We start from the raw sequence: 19,380 nt of genomic DNA on the forward strand, positions 1-19,380 counted from the left end.
CTTGACTGATATCAGCTGTCTTAACTGGGCATAGGTGACCACTGACCTCGCTGTGTTAACTGCAGTAGAAATGGAGTCTCACATCTGATGCTGTAGTACGTTGGTTACCAAGGTTGTGAAAAGAAGTAGCAAGTATGGTGTAAAAATCCTCTTGTTGCTAGTATTTTTAGAATACGTAATACTTAATTTCCATTGCTCAATACACAATTCACTGTGATTGGGGAAAAGGATCTTTAAAGTGTTTCTTAGCTAATATGGAGCCTTAGCATGTCACAAATGTAAGGAGGTAAGGAGGAGTGTCTGTCACTTTCCAAAATACTGTTCTGGCTCTGCAGAATGCTATCCTTTCTTCCATGAGTATGAAAGAGCCAGGAGCATTTGAAGGTGCTGTTTCTGCTGACAGGCATTCAGGAAATGCCTTTCAGCAGTAGGGAAGGCTGTTTCATTGCGGGAGGTTGCCCTGTCGGTTGGCCACTATGCCCACCAGCACGGTGCAAGTGCTATAGATTGCATTTCTGTGTGTCAGGGACAAAACTGACTTGGTGGACTGTCCAGGTTAGCAATAAAGATTGAGGTAGTTGAACACGCCTTGTTTTTCCAGGACTAATATGGTTTTGATTGTTGGTTTACTCCATTCAAATATGCCTAATCTGAATTAGTATTTACTTCTTCCTCTTTACTAGTTCCTATGTCACTTCTTGTTTCATACAGTGCAATGAGCCAAAAAGGTTTTCATCAATCTTTTGATACTTGTAAGTGATCTTTGACAACCGTGCTGGGTGTAACACATATATGATACGTGAGAGAATGTGACTTACGTACTTACCTGCACAAATCCAACAACCGTAAGGATAGGTGGACAAAATTTTCTGAATGGCTAATGTTCAAGCCTTCATCCTTTAAAAGAAAATTCTCATGTGTTAATGGGGCTTTGCCAGCATTCTTGTGTGGCACTGTCAAGTTTTCTCTTACTACAAAGCTGAGCTGTGCTTCACCCTCTGAGCTCGGTATGGGAACTATTGCTAATGCTGGTGTTCAGTGTGTCACAGGGTAACTGTTTCACATAAATCTGTTTACTGGCAAAGGAACAAACTGTTTGAATACTTGGATACTCTACAGCTGGGTGCATATTAGGCAGATTGTTTATGTGGCAGAGTAGCTCTGTCTGAATTTGCCAGTTTGCCAAGTAAATTTTGCTCGCTTATTCCCTCATCCCTGAGGCTTGCTCAATAAAATTGATAGATTCTGAACATGGAGGTGTTTTTAAATCAGTCCTACAGCTCTAAGAGACAACAAGAAGTAGTCATATTCTCGTGGTTGTGCATTGCTGCACATTATTTAAATTTATTTATAATTTCAGTCCGTTCTTAGGATTTAAATTTCGAATACTTGAATTTTGCACTGAAGTTTTAAAATACCATCCATTGCAGTAGCATGTAGGCTTTATGACCTTAAAAAAATGACCTTCAAGTGTAGAGAACAGTATGCAGTTGAGCTGCAAAAGGTTCTAAAACAGCAGTTGTTTGAAACCAAATTAGTTTCTCAAATATTTCCAATTTTTAATTGTTTGTTCAGCTGTGTTCCTAGTTTGTATCAAAAACTGAGATGTGTTTCAAAGTGGTGTTTTTTCTGCTGTTTCATGAAACTAATCTTTCCTGTAGTTTGTTTAAAAAGAAAATTTCCACAGCACAGTTTCTGTATAAATAAAAGTATAGACAAATGTACCTTTCCAAACATCTTTGCACCTTCCATTTTGGTCATGAGTCAGATGCAAATATGCCTTTTGCATTATTTTTGCTTTGTAACATCAAAGATTGGGGGAAAGAGAGGTGTTATAATATGTGAAGCTACTGATGGGAGAGCAGGAACGTTGTTTTTGGAAAGGGTTGAATTTTATGTCTACTTTAAATTTCTTTTTTGTGGCAGAAATAAACAAACGTTAATCTTTGAGGCTTGTCAGCACTACTGCCTATTAAAATCTCTAAAAATCTTGGGACATAAAAGGAAGGGGAAAAGTTCAAGAGTTTTGCTGTGGAAGCTTTTTTTTTTTTCAACAGGCAGAACCCATTTGAGCAAGGTATTGTTGGCAAACTCATTGTCTGAACATTGCAGGAGCGAAGTTTTTGTAGTTACTTAATTTTTATCAAGATTGCAGTGATTTGGGGATCAAAACTCCTACAAAGACTTACACAGCTTTAAACTATTTGAGTCTAAATACATAGCGTAACCACTAGTTAATTTAATTATTTTTATGTAGTGCTTTAACTTTTTAAAAATTCTTCCATGGGCTTTCAAGGTGCTACATATGGAAAGCAAGGAGTCATTGTCTGCGTGAATATTCGGCCTTTAGATATAAAGGAATATGTTAATGAACAGGAGAGCCAAGTTTGTTGTACATAGGTAAAGTTGGCTAATACAAGAGTCTATAATGCTTTTAGCAAACTGACAGTGCACGTGTGTGTCTAGTCAGATGCTGACATTCATATGCTTGACTTTAGCCACAGAGAGAGAGCATGTATTAGTATGGGTGCAGAGTACTATAATTAAGTGGCTTTTGGATCAGAACTGGATGGGGGGTAGGTCAAGCTTGTAAAACATCGAGTCTATCTAGAATTTTGCTGCTTCAACTGTCACGTCATTTTTTAGGCAGTGCAATTTTTATAAGTATCTACTTTGTAGTCCTCTGAAGAAAAGTCTCTGGTTTAAAAGTCTGTGATGGTTTCCCTTTCATGCATAAATTAGTTCTTCCATATTCTGCTGCTGCAGTTGTTTCAAGGTTATGAAGAGGACGATAGCAACAGCAGTAAGGAATTATGGCATTAGTCTTGTTTCAAGATAAGCTGCACGTTTTCCTATTGGAGTTTGGACTGCTCATTCATCCTTTAAATGGGAAATGTGTTCCTTTAACACATCTTTAAAATTTTGACATTGCAAACGTCATCTTTAGAGGTATTTGTATTGTTCTTATAGAACTTCATTTTTTTTTTATTGGAGAGGCTTATACTTCTTCAACATTTTCAGTGTCATTATATTTTAGGTGTATGTGCAGATTAACAAAGCAGCAGAAGATGAAAGCACAAAAGAGCTGGCTAAGGATTTCTTTAGAAAACTGGAGGAACATGATGAGCAGACATTGTCACTCTGGAAACAATTTAGAGACTTGAGTATTGAGGAATACATCCGAATTTATAAGGTACAAATCATCCAATGCTTTTTCTGTGTTGTTGGTAAAATGGTCTCTTTTTATTTATCGCTCCATCAATCTAATTGACAGTGCACAGCGTTTTTTCATCCAGGAGACTGCCAAACTGACTTAGGAATAGAGGTTGCTGTAAAGTTGTCATTGCCTTTCCAGTAAACTTTACAGTGTTGTGGGGAACATGTTTCTCAACATGCCAGGTTATGCCCCGTTCTGTTTGGAAAAAGCACAGTAGTTGATTTAACATCCAAGCAGACTGTCGCTTTAGTTGCTGGCACCCTAGATACATTTTATTTAATGAAATCCATATAATTGGCCCCTAGACTAATTCTCCCTTCTCAGAAGCCCTAAAGCTAGGAGTATGGTGCTAAGCAACAAAGCAAATCAGTGTTAGGTAAGTATTGTTTGGTTTTGCTTTATCTTTGAAGTCAGCAACAACCCGCTGAATTTAGCAGTTTCTATGTAATAAATTTTATTAGGAGATAACTCTGTTTTCACATTTCTGATCTAATGTTATAATGCAGAGCTGTGTATGTTGCATGTTAAATTGAATGTAAGAAATTATAGCAGCAGGGGTTTACAATAGTAATCAGTGCATAAGTTACTTGCAGGCTGAGTTGAGCTAATATGCAGCCATCTATTGCATACGGTAATCTCAAGAATGGAGTCAGTGTCCACTGTTTCATGGGAGATGTTTGTGCCACTGACCACAGAATGAATCTTGTGAATTTGGGAAACAGGAGTGAGATACACCTGTCACTGAATCCAGTCTCCTGTATGTAATCTTACTCAAGAACCAACTGAGTCCATCTTGAAACCAACTAGTGTTTTTCTTTCCCACATTCTTGCAATTAAATCCTGGAATGGGTATCCAGTTTTGATAGGCTTAGACATTTTTTTCTAACTTGCAGCACCAAAGAATTTGTGACTTGTTTTATACTATTTCCTTCTACTAGTATTATTCTGTACTTAAAATTGCACTTTGTCATCTCCTTCTTGAAGTATTTGTAGAAATTGGTCATGTCTTCTTTAATCTTTGATTGCAAAGTTAAAAGGGAAGTGGTCTGCCCCTTCCTCAGTAATCCAGATAACCTGGCTGTGCTTTAATTTCTTCCCTGAAATGTATCACTGGATTCATGCCAAGTACATTAAGTGAAACACAGCCTTGATAATTCTCATGCAAAGCTGCCCTGTTAGGGTAAGTGGGTATTGGGCTGTGTATGCAGCTGCATCGTGATGGTCATTCACAGAATCACGGAGTTTCAGAGTTGGAAGGGACCTCTAGAGACCATCTAGTCCAACTCCAGGATTGCCTAGAGCACATTACTCAGGGCTGCATCCAGGCAGGTCTTGAAAATCTCCAGAGAAGGGGACTCCACAACCTCCCTGGGCAGCCTGTGCCAGTGCTCTGTCACCTTAACCGTAAGGAAGTTTTTCCGTGTATTTGAACGGAACTTCCTATGTTCTAACTTGTGCCTATTGCCCCTTGTCCTGTCACTGGCAACCATTGAAAAGAGCCTGGCTCCATCCTCCTTCAACCCACCCTTTAGATACTTGTATGCCATAATAAGGTCTCTCCTCAGCTTTCTCTTCTCCAGGCTAAAGAGTCCCAGCTCTCTCAGCCTTTCCTCATAAGGCAGATGCTCCAATCCCTTAATCATCTTAGTTGCCCTTCGCTGGACTCGCTCCAGCAGTTCCCTGTCCCTCTTGAACTGGGGAGCCCAAAACTGGACACAGTATTCCAGTTGTGGTCTCACCAGTGCAGAGTAGAGGGGGAGAATGACCTCCCTCGACCTACTGGCCACACTCTTCCTTATGCAGCCCAGGATTACATTGGCCTTTTTGGGGACAAGGGCACATTGCTTGTTCGTGGATAATCTATTGTCTACTGGGACCCCCAGATTCTTCTCCTCAGAACTACTTCCCAGCAGGTCCGCCCCTAACCTCTACTGGTGCTTTGCATTCTTCCTCCCCAGGTGCAGGACCTTACACTTGCTTTTGTTGAACCTCATTAGGTTCTTCTCTGCCCAGCTCTCCAGCCTGTCCAGGTCATGCTGGATGGCAGCACGGCCCTCTGGGGTGTCAGCCATCCCACCCAGTTTGGTATCATCAGCGAACTTGCTGAGGATACACTCTGTCCCCTCATCCAGGTCATTAATGAATATATTGAACAAAATTGGACTGAGTATTGACCCCTGGGGGACACCACTGGTTACAGGCCTCCAACTAGACTCTGTGCCGCTGATCACAACCCTCTGAGTTCTGTCACACAGCCAGCTTTCAATCCACCTCGCTGTCACCTCGTCTAGCCCATACTTCCTCAGCTTCCCAGCCTCAAGAACTAGGAGACAGGGAGGGGAAGCAGAATGAGAATGAGGGGAGAGCATCACAATTAAAGAGGAAGAGATCAGTGACCTGCTATGTCGTTTGGATGCACACAAGTCTATGGGACCAGATGGGCTACACCCAAGAGTGCTGAAAGAGTTGGCAGACATGCTCGCCAAACCGTTTTCCATCATTTACAGGAAATCATGGCTAACTGGGGAGGTCCCAATGGACTGGAGGGTGGCAAATGTAACACCCATCTACAAGAAAGGCAAAAAGGAGGATCCAGGTAACTATAGGCCTGTCAGTCTAACCTCGATACCAGGAAAGGTCATGGAGCAGGTCATCTTGAGTGCCATCAAAACCCACATAATGGGCAACCAGGGGATCAGGCCTAGTCAGCATGGGTTTATGGAAGGCAGGTCCTGCCAGATGAACCTGATCTCCTTCTATGACAAGATTACCAGAATATTGGACGAGGGAAAGGCTGTTGATATTGTATACCTGGACTTTCAAAAAGCATTCGATACTGTCCCTCATGCAATTCTCGTGGAAAAACTGGCTTCGCACGGCCTGGATGAGCATACGATCCACTGGATCAAGCACTGGCTGACTGGAAAGTCCCAAAGAGTGGTGCTCGATGGATTTAAATCCAGCTGGCAGCCGGTCACAAGTGGTGTGCCTCAGGGCTCAGTGTTGGAACCATTTCTGTTCAACGTCTTTATCGATGATCTTGATAAGGACATAGGGTGCATCACCAGCAAGTTTGCAGATGACACCAAGTTAAGCAGGAGTGTTGATTCCCAGGAGGATAAGGAAGGTCTACAGAGAGACTTAGATAGATTGGATCACTGGGCCAACATCAATGGCATGAGTTTCAACAAGGGCAAGTGCCAGGTCCTGCACTTGGGCCACAATAACCCCATGCAGCGCTACAGGCTTGGGGAGGTGTGGCTGGAAAGCTGCCTGGCAGAAAGAGACCTGGGGGTTCTAATTGACAAGCGGCTGAATGTGAGCCAGCAGTGTGCCCAGGTGGCCAAGAAAGCCAATGGCATCCTGGCTTGTATTAGAGCTAGCGTGGCCAGCAGAAGTAGGGAGGTGATTGTGCCCCTGTATTCAGCACTGGTGAGGCCACACCTTGAGTATTGTGTCCAGTTTTGGGCACCTCAATACAAGAGAGATATCGAGGTGCTGGAGCGAGTGCAGAGGAGGGCAATAAAACTGGTGAAGGGCCTAGCAGACAAATCATATGAAGAGCGGTTGAAGGAGCTGGGACTGTTCAGTTTGAGGAGGAGGAGGCTGAGGGGAGCCTCAGGGGAACAAGCTTCAAGCTCCAACAGGGTAGGTTTAGACCGAACATTAGGAAAGAATTTTTCACAGGAAGGGTGGTCGGGCATTGGAATAGACTGCCCAGGGAGGTGGTTGAGTCACCATCCCTGGATGTGTTTAAGAGACGTTTAGATGTGGTGTTGGGGGATATGGTGTAGGGGAGAACTTTGTAGAGTAGGGTAGATGGTTGGACTTGATGATCCCAAGGGTCTCTTCCAACCTAGACAATTCTATGATGCTAATGAGGATGTTATGGGAGACAGTGTCAAAAGCCTTGCTAAAGTCAAGGTAGATGACATCCACGACTCTCCCCTCATCCAGCCAACCAGTTATAACATCATAGAAAGCTATCAGATTGGTCGAGCATGATTTACCCTTGGTAAATCCGTGTTGACCACTTCCAATAACTTCCTGTTCCTCAACGTGTTTGGAGATGACATCCAGAATGAGTCGCTCCATTACCTTCCCAGGGACAGAGGTGAGACTAACCAGTCTGTAGTTCCCTGGGTCCTCCTTCTTGCCTTTTTTGAAGATCGGAGTTATGTCAGCCTTCCTCCAGTCCTCAGGCACCTCTCCTGTTCTCCATGACCTTTCAAAGATGATGGAGAGTGATCTAGCAATAACATCTGCCAGTTCTCTCAGCACTCACGGGTGCATCCCGTCAGGGCCCATGGACTTATGAATGTCCAGCTTGGCCAAGTGGTCTCTGACCCGGTCCTTCTCAACTGAGGGAAAATCTTCCTCTCTCCTGACCTTCCCCCTTGCCTCCAGGATATGGGATTTGTGAGGGACAGCTTTAGCAGTGAAGACCAAAGAAAAGAAGGCATTCAGTAACTCTGCCTTCTCTGTGTCTTCCACCACTAGGGCACCTGTCTCATTCACCAGTGGGCCTACATTTTCCTTAGTCTTCCTTTTACTATTGATACACTGAAAGAATCTCTTCTTATTGTCTTTAACTGCAGTGGCCAAGCTGAGTTCTGATTGAGCTTTGGCCCTTCTCATTTTCCCCCTACATAGCTTTGTTATATCTTGATAGTCCTTGTAAGTTGCCAACCCCCTTTTCCAGAGGATGTAAGCTTTCCTTTTTTTCCTGAGGTCCAGCCAAAGCTCTCTATTTAGCCAGGCTGGTCTTCTTCCCTGTCTGCTTGTTTTTCGAGACAAGGGGATGGCCTTCTCCTGTGCTTCTAAGAGCACCTGCTTGAGGTATGCCCAGCCTTCCTGGGCACCTTTGCTCTTCAAAACTGCCTCCCAAGGGACACTCCCGACCATGCTCTTAAACAGGCTAAAGTCTGCCCTACGGAAATCCAAGGTGGCAGTTCTGCTGGCTCCCCGCCTTACTTGATCAAGAATTGAAAATTCTATTATTTCGTGATCACTCTGCCCAAGGCGACCTCCGACCTTTACATCCCCCACAAGACCTTCTCTGTTAACAAACAGTAGGTCCAGTAGGGCTCTTGCCCTAGTTGGTTCCTTCACCAGTTGTGTTAGGAAGTTGTCTTCCACACACTCCAGGAACCTCTGGGACTGTTCCCTCTCTGCTGCATAGTATTTCCAGCAGACGTCTGGGAAGTTGAAGTCCCCCACAAGAACAAGGGCAGATGATCATGAGACCTCTGACAGCTGCTTGTAGAATAATTCATTGGTTTCTACATCCTGATTAGGGGGTCTGTTACAAACTCCCATTACGATGTCTGCCTTGTTGGCCTTCCCCTTAATTCTTATCCATACATGCTCAACACTGTCATTCACACTGTTAAGTTCCAGACATTCAAAACTGCCCCTAACATAGAGGGCCACCCCGCCACCTCTCCTTCCTTGCCTATCCCTTCTGAAAAGTTGGTAGCCATCGATTACAGCACTCCACTTGTGTGTGTCCTTTTCTGTGATGGCAACTATATCATAGTTTCCTTGCTGTACAATGGCCTCCAGCTCCTCCTGTTTATTCCCCATGCTGCATGCATTAGTGTAGATGCACTTCAGCTGGGCTAATTGTCCTGCCACTTTCTTGGGGGGACAAACCCTAATTCACACCTGATCATGCTCGGACACTATTGTAGTTACCAAATTATCACTATCCCTCATGTCTTTGCTGCCACCAATTCACCATCCCCAACCATCACTGAGACAGGCTGCAAGACCTTGCTAACACTTTTACCCAGAAGCACTGGTACGCTGCTCCCAGGCACCACTTTTGTAATCCCGGTTTCATCTCCATCCCCCTTCAAACCTAGTTTAAAGCCTTATGAGTGAGCCCTACTAATTCTTGTCCCAGGATCTTTCTTCCCCTTCAGGTTAGGCTTCCCCCACCTGTTGCCAGCATGCCTGGTTTCCTGTAGATCAGCCCATGATGAAAAAAGCTGAAGTCCTGCCAGATGCACCAGTCTCAGAGCCAGGAGTTAATTTGCTGGCTCCTCCTATTTATCCCCTCATCAACCCCTGCAAATGGTGGGATAGAGGAGAACACTATTTGTGCTCCCGATCCCTTAACCAGCTGTCCCAGGGCCCTAAAGTAATTCTTCATTGCCCTTAGACTTCTGGTACCTACCCCATCACCACCTACCTGAAATATCAGTAGTGGGTAGTAATCTGATGTCTGAACCAGGGAAGGGAGTTTTCTCCATATGTCCTTAATTTTGGCCCTAGGGAGGCAGCTGACTTCCCTGTGGGATGGGTCCGGTCTACATGTAGGGCCCTCTGTTCCCCTCAGAAGGGAGTCACCTGCTACAATTACCTTCCTTTCTTTCTTGGTTGAGGAAGTCCTGAGGCATTGGGGGTGAGTGCCTAGCACTGGGCATCTCACGGGGTGGATCATCCTCAATTGCCTGGTCCTCAATTTCCAAAGCCCCGTATCTATTAAGCAAGGGCAATTGGGATGGTGTGGGGGGCTGTGAGGGGTTTCGCTTGCCTCTCTGAGGAGGGATCTGACTCCACTCCCCCTTATCCCTTGAGTCCTCTCCTGTCTGGTGACAGGAGGGAAGGGGATCATCCACTTCTGATAGAGCCTCTTCCCGCTGCCTTTGCCTCAGGGTATGGCTCCACCAATCGATTTCATTTTCACAGTCTCTAATACTTCTTAACTTTTCTACCTCTTCCTTCAGTTCAACCACCTGCCTGAGCAGATCATTTACTTGATCACACTGTATACAGGCAGTGTCTCTGGCTCCCTGTGAGAGCAGTGCCAGGCTCAGGCATTCGTTGCAGCCCGAGACCTGCACAGCCACATGCTTGCACGGGAGCTCATTCTGAGTTCTCACATTCTTTCTTGCAGCAGCTTTTGACCGTTTTGTGGCCATGTTCTTCTCTTGTGCCAGGAGGTGGTGAATCTCTGCTGTCAGCTTCCCTTAAGCCCTGAGCCCGTGCCCCAGCACACCGATGTTCCTCTGCTTGCGCTTGCCCAGCTTGTGCTCAGCTCAGACGTAGGGCTTTCAGTGACCTACCGTGACCATGATGACTGGTACAGCTAGATCTTTCTCTCCCAGTTCCTTTTCAAACCAGTAAGTATCAAGCTGATGGTCTGACAGCTTTGTTGCCCCCAGTGAAAAACCTTGTCTTTTGTACTATTACATTTCACCTTATCTTGACAGTTAAGGTCATCCTATTTCTCCTAGTTGTACCCTCAGCCTTCCTAGTAATGCTGATTTCTGTACGCTCAGCAATGTTTGTGAGCAGCTCCTGCTTTTTTTTGAATTTCTTTTAACATCCTTTTAAAATAGGATTGGTTTCATGTCCAAGGAACTTCTCTGCAGTCCACTGGTTTCGCTTCCAGTGGAGCAAGTTAGAGACCTTGCTCAGAATTTGTGTACTAATTGCTCTATCCAGTTTACGCCTAATTTCTCATGAATATTATATCCACCACTGTATTCAACTCAGGGAGATTAATTCTAATGCAGAAATCAATTAAATAAAAATCCAAACATGTTTTCCTTTTAACAATGAAGTGACATTTCCTGGAATAGAATTAATCTTTGCATTCTGTCTGACCTGTGACACAGACCTATCATCTGACTTAATTTGAAGAAATTATTAGCCTCAATCTTAACAATGTTACCCTTCTTCGATATTCTTGGAACTTTTCAGCGTCTAGGAGTGCACTTTGATGAATATTCTGGAGAATCATTTTACCAAGAGAAGTCCCAGGAAGTTCTGAAGATGCTGGAGGATAAAGGACTCCTTCAGAAAACAACGTATGAACTCATTCAATCTATTAGTTTAGTTTACTTAACATCTCAGTTGCATGTCAAATGAGGTATGATGAGTGAGGTTTGTATGTAGTCTAAGGGGAAGAGTTTTCTTTAGGTGGTTTTGGTAGCTGTTCTAGTAGAAAACCAACAACATTTGTGCAGTCACAGCTGAAAATTGTTTGCTTTTTCTGTGGCTAGCACGGAAGCCTAGCCATTACAAATTCGGTACAATGACAGTGTTCAACTCCTAATGACCTTTTAGGCTGTTAATTATTTTGGTAGCTAGAGCAGAGTTAGATGAGATCCTTGCCTTGATGAAGGAGCTGCCTGGCTGAACTGGGACAGAAGCTGTAGTTATGGAATGTACCAGTATGTGGGCAGGCAGCTCCCTGGCATCAGTAGTGGTGACAATAAGCTTAAAGGAACAATCCTCAAAAAGACTTAAAGGAGACAGTCATTCAAAGAAAAGAATGAGATTGTTTAGAGCGAGGGGGGTTCCATGGCAAGAGGCCTTTGTTTTGATTCTGACCTCTGTCTTATCTGAACATACCTATATATTAGATCTGGCTTGCACTCACTTCGGTGTTTTCTCTCAACTTACAGAAAAGGGACAGGAATTGTGGATCTTTCGGAAAAGAAAGACCTCTCATCATTTTCCACCGTCATGCGTAGTGATGGGACATCTCTTTATATAACAAGGCAAGTAAGCCCATCTGTGTTTATTGCCATTTATTTTGCCAGTAAACTTTTGTACATGAGTACATTTGTAACTGATAGTACAGATATTGAAGCTTTTTATTTCTGGGATGGAACGCCTTGCTGAATGAGTAATTGTAACTGGAACTAGCAGTGTAGCTACGATCAGATGAAAATGGCTTAGGAAAAACAACTGCTTTTGAATACTTTTCCTCCCCTTAAGAAGTCTGTTGGTAAATGTCCTCTTTCTGTAAATCATACTTTCTCCAGCTACTGACTTTGAAAACAAAGCTAGGATCTCTTCATCTAATAAACAATTGCCAAATAATGAAGGTTTTAGAAAGACCTTTGCTTAAAATGTTTATTGACAGCGTGATGCAGAAAAGAATGGCTTGTTCAGCTGTGTCTTCATTGACTCAGTTGACCACCAGCACTGTAACATCAGTTTTATCACTGTTTTCCTGCCTTCTCGTCAGTATCCTAAAATTCCTCTTGCGTATTTTAATATGGAAGCCTTAACAGTTTCTTTGTGCCAGCAACGTAAATAAATCTGATGTCTAGCTCTCAGGGTAAACTGTGTACAGCTTTTCAGGACAAGAGTGTTAGAGAGGTGCTGTAGTCAATCCTGCACATTAGGGAGCTGCTGAGTCCTGTAGCCAGATCGAGGCAAGGCTGCCACAGCTCCATGCTCACAGGTCCAACCAGTAGTAAGGCTGAGCGGCTGTTACCAGTAGACACACAAACACACATGTGTATATACACACAGCCAACCAAACAGGGCAACACAGACAGAACCATTCAGCACTCAGACAGCACAAATGGCCTCATTTTCTTCCCCTCTGGCTGATTAGGATGAAGATCTATTAGTGTGAAGAAATATACACATACGTGTGTGTGTATATATACACATGTATGTATGTGATATATATTATATATGTAAGTAACATACACATGTATTTTATCTACAGAGTATGTATGCACAATGTGTATCCCTCCAGTAGCTGAGCTTCAACACTGAGTCTGCCCATTAGCTGCCCCCTGGATCCCCAGGTCTCCCCAGTTGCTGGCATGTGGGCATGTGAGCCCCCAAGGCCTATAGCCCCACTTCAGTTTCTGGTACAGACACAGTGGGTTCCTCTGGTAACTGAGCTTAGACCTGTTGTCCATCCAGCAGCTGGCACTGGATCCTCACTCTCCCTGTTGCCTCCTACATAAGGACACATATGTACACTGGTAGGTCTCTCAGTCAACCTCCAGGCCCCATGGTCTCTCCAGCAGTTGGTCTGGAGTCCCTGATGCCAACAGTACAGACTCCTTTGGGTGCCTCGTTTTTGAAGGCACACACTTACCTGGCTTCCAGGGCACTTCACCTACTCACTGGCTAGTTCAGGTTGATATGTGCTCTCAATCATACGTGGATGTGTGTGCCTTCACTCCAGGGTGTTGGCAGCAGAGACACCTTAGCATCTGTGACCCATGATCAGACTCCAGTTGCTTAATTTCACTTACCACCAGTCCCTTCACTTGCTGGCACAACAGATGCATGGCCTATATGAGCTGTAGTCCTCAACTCCAGTTACTGATACTTAGACCTCCAAACAGATGTGCACATAGAAGAGAGATGCCCTCACCCAGGAAAAGATTGAAATGGAGTTTTAATGAGAAGACAGGACAGACTGTGTTGATGAGGTGCAGGGCACAACCAGACAAGCATACTAACCAGCAATCGGTTTACAAGCCACCTGTCCCTTTTATCATCTTCTCCCTCTCTTTTCCTATCTTTGGTTCCTCCCCTAAGCATCCCATAAAAAGTCTTGTGCAAATGCAAAATGCTTTTGCTTTGCATCCCATGTGTCCCATGTCCCTTAGGCAGTAACCTCCCTCAGTCAGAAGGTGGCTTGGAGAGCTGCTCCTGGTGACTCCTGAGGTGGGTTTCAGACTGGGACATGGGGCTGATGGCTTTCCTGTGACAGCCCTGGGAGGGGCTCAAGCAAGTTGTTTCTCTGTACTACTTTGTGTGAAGGAAGATGAGCTTTTGATCATATAACCTAATGCTGAGCACTGGGTTAGTTTTCCTGGAGAGGGTTGTTACTCTCAGGTCTCCCAGTGATTGATTGTCCCAGTAGGCTAACAGAAACCAGACTTACTCAGTGCATGAGAACTGTTTCCTCAGTAATTTTCATAGCTGGTGGTTTAAAAAAAACATTTCAAACACATAATGAACAAAGTATACATGTCTTCTTTTTTGTGTAAGGCGTACATAGATCCCTCTAATCTGGCAGTCGTCTTCCCTCCACAAGAGTAGATTATTTTCCCAAGAGATAAATAATGAGGTATGTTTGAGTGAAAGTGCAAACAGTTTCTCATAATCTTTTTCAGAGATCTTGCTGCTGCTATAGACCGAATGAATAAGCATAGCTGGGATACTATGATTTATGTGGTAAGTAATTTGAGATTCACCAAATGCTTTTGAGCCTGACTCTCACCAATAATCCAGGGGGCCTCTTGCTCCCAGTATGATTTTGGCACATGGTATTTTTGGCAGTAAAATAGGTGCCGTTACTGCCTGGCAACTGTGCCTCACTGTGGCAGTGCTTCTTGGTTTTATTACTGTTCATGACCCACAGAACAGTTGAAAAATCAGCTCTGGAGTTATTCTCTGTTTTAAAAATTCATTACAATTCATTTTAAATGAACTTTTACTCAATTGACATCGTCTTTTCTATATGAATGTTATAATTAATATTTAAACAAATCAAAAAAAGCTGTTAGTATTATAAAGGGTTGTGAAATGTTAATTTAGATATCCGTGTTCTAAAATGAATCTGTCTACTCTAAAGTTCTGATATCTTATCTGAAATGTAAATTTTTATGGCTTTGAATAGCGCCTCAGTTTCATTATGTAGAAATCACACATAAAGTACTGCTTAAACAATCTCGAGCAGTTGTACACAGTGAATCTTTTTATTGTTTCTCGGTTTGATTATTTTGGTCTTTAACAATTCCAGCAATATATCAGTAATAAATAGCAGGATTATCTTCTCACTTAAGTGAAACTATTTTTTGCTTTAGTATTGTCAAGGAGATATCACATGATGCTTTTAAATTTTCTTTCTCCCAGATTTAGAAAAAAACATTTTTAAAACCATGTTCTATCATGTGAAGTCAGTTAATGACCCGTGGAAAAAATCTGCAGGTTTCTGGCATGTTCTTTGTGATGTGTTTGGTAATGCCCATGAATCTTCTCTGGCGCAACTCTTTCAAAAGCCAATATAAGGTTATGATTACCATGATTCAGGGGAGGAATCAGTAAGCATAAAATTAAACACCCAGATAATTTATAGTGCAACTTTTAGTTAAGTCACATTCTTCTTTTTATTTTCAGTCTTCAGGAAGTTTCCACTAACTTGTCATTCCCACAGGTGGTCATAGAACAGTGTTTTTTTTGTTTTGTTTTTTTGGGGGAGGTTACCTCTACTGACTGGAATATAGTAGATGCACTGGCATCAAAGAGCAGTGTGGTTGTGAAAGCGCAATGCATTGGGAGTTAAGGAAGCTTCCTGCCTAGTTCATGTGGGTAGGTAATTATTTGTATTTTTATACCGTGAGGTGGTAGGGAACAAGGCAGGAGGAACAATTAGAAAGAAAGAAAATAAGTGGGTGGGTATTTTGCACAAATGAGGATGGGGGCTGAATGTTAAGCTAATGGAGTGAGCAAGTACAGAAGCAGTAGTCTTGAGCTGACTGGCTGCTCATAGCTGATCTCCAGTAACTGCTCATTTCCTTGCCTGGGCCTCTTTGATCTACTCCTAGTTCAAACAGATTGGCAGCAAAACTGGACTGTGGTGTGATCGATGTGACCATTATAATCAATGTCTCATTCAAATTGGAAATGACAGATTAGCCTGTGTAGTCCTGTTCTCTCAACCTTGCTAAGGTTGCATAGTTTTTGGATAACATGGTTAGTACTTCCACCATTTCTGACCTTCTGAGGGCTGAGAAAGTGGGTCGTAAAACGAGAGGGCGATAACATGAACTGTTAAGAGAGTTTGTGGGACAGCTATCCTGATGAGGGAACTGCCAGCCCTGCTGAGTTTTGCTGCTGTTTTGTGGTGATGTTTTGTAGTGGGTTAGGACTTTATTCAGTGTTACAAGAAGCGGGATGACTTCATGGGTTTAAGTGAGAACACCAATGATTTTAGTCTGTAATTATTAAATGCAAACGTATTTCAGAATCCTGACCTTGTTACGAGAAAATTATTTAGAGGCTCTTGAGTCTTATTCTGTAAGATCATCTTATTTTCATCAGATCAACTTGTTTAAAAGAACATTAAATTGGTATATTACTTGTAATGCTGTAAATCAGTGCATTCACCAATTTGTATTTTAAAAAATCTACTTATTTCGTAAAAATGCCGTGATATAAGCAAAATATTAAAAACATTTTAAAACATCTGACATGTATTATTAAAGAGATGCTAAGATTCCATTGAATGTTGCATTCAAAACGAGATGAAAACACTTTTAAATACGAAGAATTAAATATAATCTACACTGTTAGACTAAAAACTTCTCCCTTAAAGCCAGCCACTTAGACTACATTTGGACACATACAATTTTGGGGTTTTTAAGAAAAAAAACCCTGCCATTCTTCATAATATGAATCTTCTTTTTGAGCATTTGTGTTATTTTTGCCATGCTATGAAAAACAAAGTAGTTTTATGAAATGATAGTGTCTGCAGGTTCATCTTTTTTAACCTACTTACGCATCCATGTTTTGAGTATTTCTATTAGGCGGAGATGAAGTTGTGTGGTACTCCTCGTATTTATTTCCATCATTCTTAACACATTTAGTTTTCATGCAATTTTGATTATCTATATTGTTCAAGCATAATAAGCACTCATTGTTATGCTGCTTGCAGTATCAGACAGCATCCCAAAAACAGGAGTTGATGCTTAGTTTTCAGGTGGCCAGCTGAAGCCTGGAATTCAGCTTGTACTGCTTGATAGGTATTCTTATCTTGGCCTCTCTTTTCATGTTCTTATTTCCATGGGAGTTTAAAGAATTATTAAAAAAAATTTATTAGATTATTTTCTGTTAATGATTTTAAATATTCTTCTGTGTGCTATCTCTGTGTATGTTCATCAAGACAAGTAATTACAAATTTCAGTTGGCTTTTAGTTTAGTTTCAGCTGAAAATTGTGCTTGATGAACACTCACGAAGACTCAAGTTCAGAAGGATTGGAGTCTTTCGTCAGTAAGTATTGTCATGATTTGTCACAGTATCTACTCGCAAAAGACTGCAGTCCTTCAAAGAGGCTTTTAAATGGTGTGATTGTGGTCCAGGTGGTAAGAGGCATGCTGTTGTGCAGACAAAACAAAACCAGTTTCTGTCCTACAATGTATAATCTCTTGTAAAACAGGAGAACAGAGATGAATTCAGACCTAGAGGGAAGCAGAGGAAACAGCAAGGCAGCATAGGCCCGTACAGCGAGCTGGCCTTAATCTAAACTTCATATGTGGGATCTTTTAGTGGAGACATCTGGCTTTGTTACAGGTATAGAGAGCTTCTCACATATGTAAGGTGTGTGGAAAAGAGTTTGGAAGGCCTTGTTTGAAATGATGACCACCGCTGTCCATTTATCAGCCTTGCCTGTGAATCAGCAGAGAGACATGTGATGCATAGGAGTGGCACAGGTTATGAGGAACTGTGAAAGAGGAAGCCGGTGCTTGAGGCTTGATACAATGTTAAGAGTTGAGGAAAAAAAACACAGATAAGCACTTCACTCACTGCTCACTCCCTGTCTTAGATACACCAAACAAATAAGGAAATAGTGGTTATTTGGTTATCACTGCAGTGTTTTTTAAGGAGGGATAAAGGAGCCTTTGAGTGATGTAGTCAAAGCAACTAGGTAGGAAAGTGAACTTCATAGCAACACCTGTAGCTAGAAACACAAACAGAGATCATTGTTAGACATAAAGAAACTTCCATCAGAAACTGTCTTAGTTCATAGGAGAGAGTAATTGGGAGCAGAAGAGAGCAGAAGATGCATTATTAATACGAAAATGTGATCATGTATACTTTTTTTTTCAAATTATGCATCTGACATGATGTAAAGCTCTGGAGACAGAGGTTTAAGAGGTGTTCTATTTCTAGGCCAAAGGAACCTTGAAGTTTGGTGATGTAAAACATGGGAATATAACAAGAGCAGCAAGGTTCTGTGGTGAAAATGGAGGCATTTTCTTTGATGGGCAGGTTGCAGATTATGTGAAGCTAAAGAGCATCAAGGTTTCATTTCAGTTCATGGCTTTGACTTCATGACCTAGGAATAATCATTTTTGAAAAGGTAGATTACTTTTTCTGACAAGATGCAAAATCCCATTGCTATATATTCCAGCTGTTACATTTTTCAAGTCTTGCTGTCTTCATAGATCTTAATTCTGCTTGCAGTGACTTACAGGCACAGTATCTGTGGTGTTGTGTGTTTGTGTGCTAAAAGCTAATCCTTATCAAACTTGTAGTGTTTTCTAACATGCACCAATTCTATTCCCTAGACAGATAAAAGTCAAAATAATCACTTCCAACATTTGTTCCAAATACTGAAGCTCATGGGTTATGACTGGGCAGAAAGGTATGTATTTATGAATCTTAGTTCTATACCTTTTTTCATTTATTTTTTTAAAGAATGGGTAATATGTACACTGGAATTTCAGTGGAGTGTTCTTTTGAAGAGAATCTCCTAAATGTGTCCCACTGCCACACTGTAGCATGTCATGTAGGCATTTTGGATGAAACTAGGCTGCAAGATGTGCTGCTGGTGTGCAACTAAAGAACTCCAGAGTACAAGCAGACATTTGGCCTGTAGGACCCAACTAATGCTAGTTCAATAAGGAGGGAAAAATAAGAAAGCAAAACCCTCAGAATTGTGTGCAATGTGGGCCTCAAGTCCTTGGCACCAACCTTTTCATTCTATACGTCTGCTCCTGTTGGCCTGCTTTATTTGCAAAGGGAGACATGGCCGTGTGTTCAGCATGTGAAAAACAGCCCTGTCTCTCATTTAACAGGTCTTTCATATTTTTTTGACGTAAAAATGGGAGAAACAATCTTTCAGAGACTTTATGGCATTGCTTCTAGGATATTGTGTGATCACATTTGAAATGATTACTTTTTGAAGTATGATATTTTAGCAGAGATTTGAATTTAAGTTTGAATCGTGCTTCAGGCTTGAAATATCTATTGCAGGGAAATGTATCCCCGCTGTTACTCATTGTCATTACCAATCTTGTTAGCAATCTGAGCAAAGGTTAATAATGGATCTGCAGACTAAATCGTATTGCTCTCTGACAGACTGCATGTCTTTTGTGGTTAAATATAGGATTTTAGCCTTCAGGAATATTAGTCTGCCTCCTTTCATGGTGCTTAAAGTTGCACTAAAATTACCTTAGGTTATGGATCCAGAATAATGCTTGGGATTATTGTGAGCAGAAGCAATGAATGTTTTATTATTAGCAATGATTAATTACACTTTTAGTTTAATGTGGCCACAATAGAATTATTATGAGTACCTTTCTAATGTTATTAACAAATCTGTGTTGCCACAGTAATTTGATCTGTCTACATCCTGCCTCTCCTCAATTTATTGCAATTT

The 19,380-nt window shown here is 42.1% G+C and overlaps 1 protein-coding gene across 1 annotated transcript in view; it reads left to right on the top strand.

The window, feature by feature from the left end:
- Nucleotides 1–19,380, top strand: part of RARS2 (arginyl-tRNA synthetase 2, mitochondrial) — a 44,471-nt gene that overhangs the window by 14,502 nt on the left and 10,589 nt on the right. The window contains exons 9-13 of the mRNA XM_082480843.1: nucleotides 3,038–3,193; nucleotides 10,931–11,037; nucleotides 11,638–11,733; nucleotides 14,110–14,170; nucleotides 18,287–18,363. Coding sequence (XP_082336969.1) covers nucleotides 3,038–3,193; nucleotides 10,931–11,037; nucleotides 11,638–11,733; nucleotides 14,110–14,170; nucleotides 18,287–18,363 — 497 coding nt within the window. The remainder of the gene's footprint in view (nucleotides 1–3,037; nucleotides 3,194–10,930; nucleotides 11,038–11,637; nucleotides 11,734–14,109; nucleotides 14,171–18,286; nucleotides 18,364–19,380) is intronic.

This window comes from Vanellus vanellus, assembly GCF_965231255.1.
Source record: "Vanellus vanellus genome assembly, chromosome: 3".
NCBI classification, from domain to species: domain Eukaryota; kingdom Metazoa; phylum Chordata; class Aves; order Charadriiformes; family Charadriidae; genus Vanellus; species Vanellus vanellus.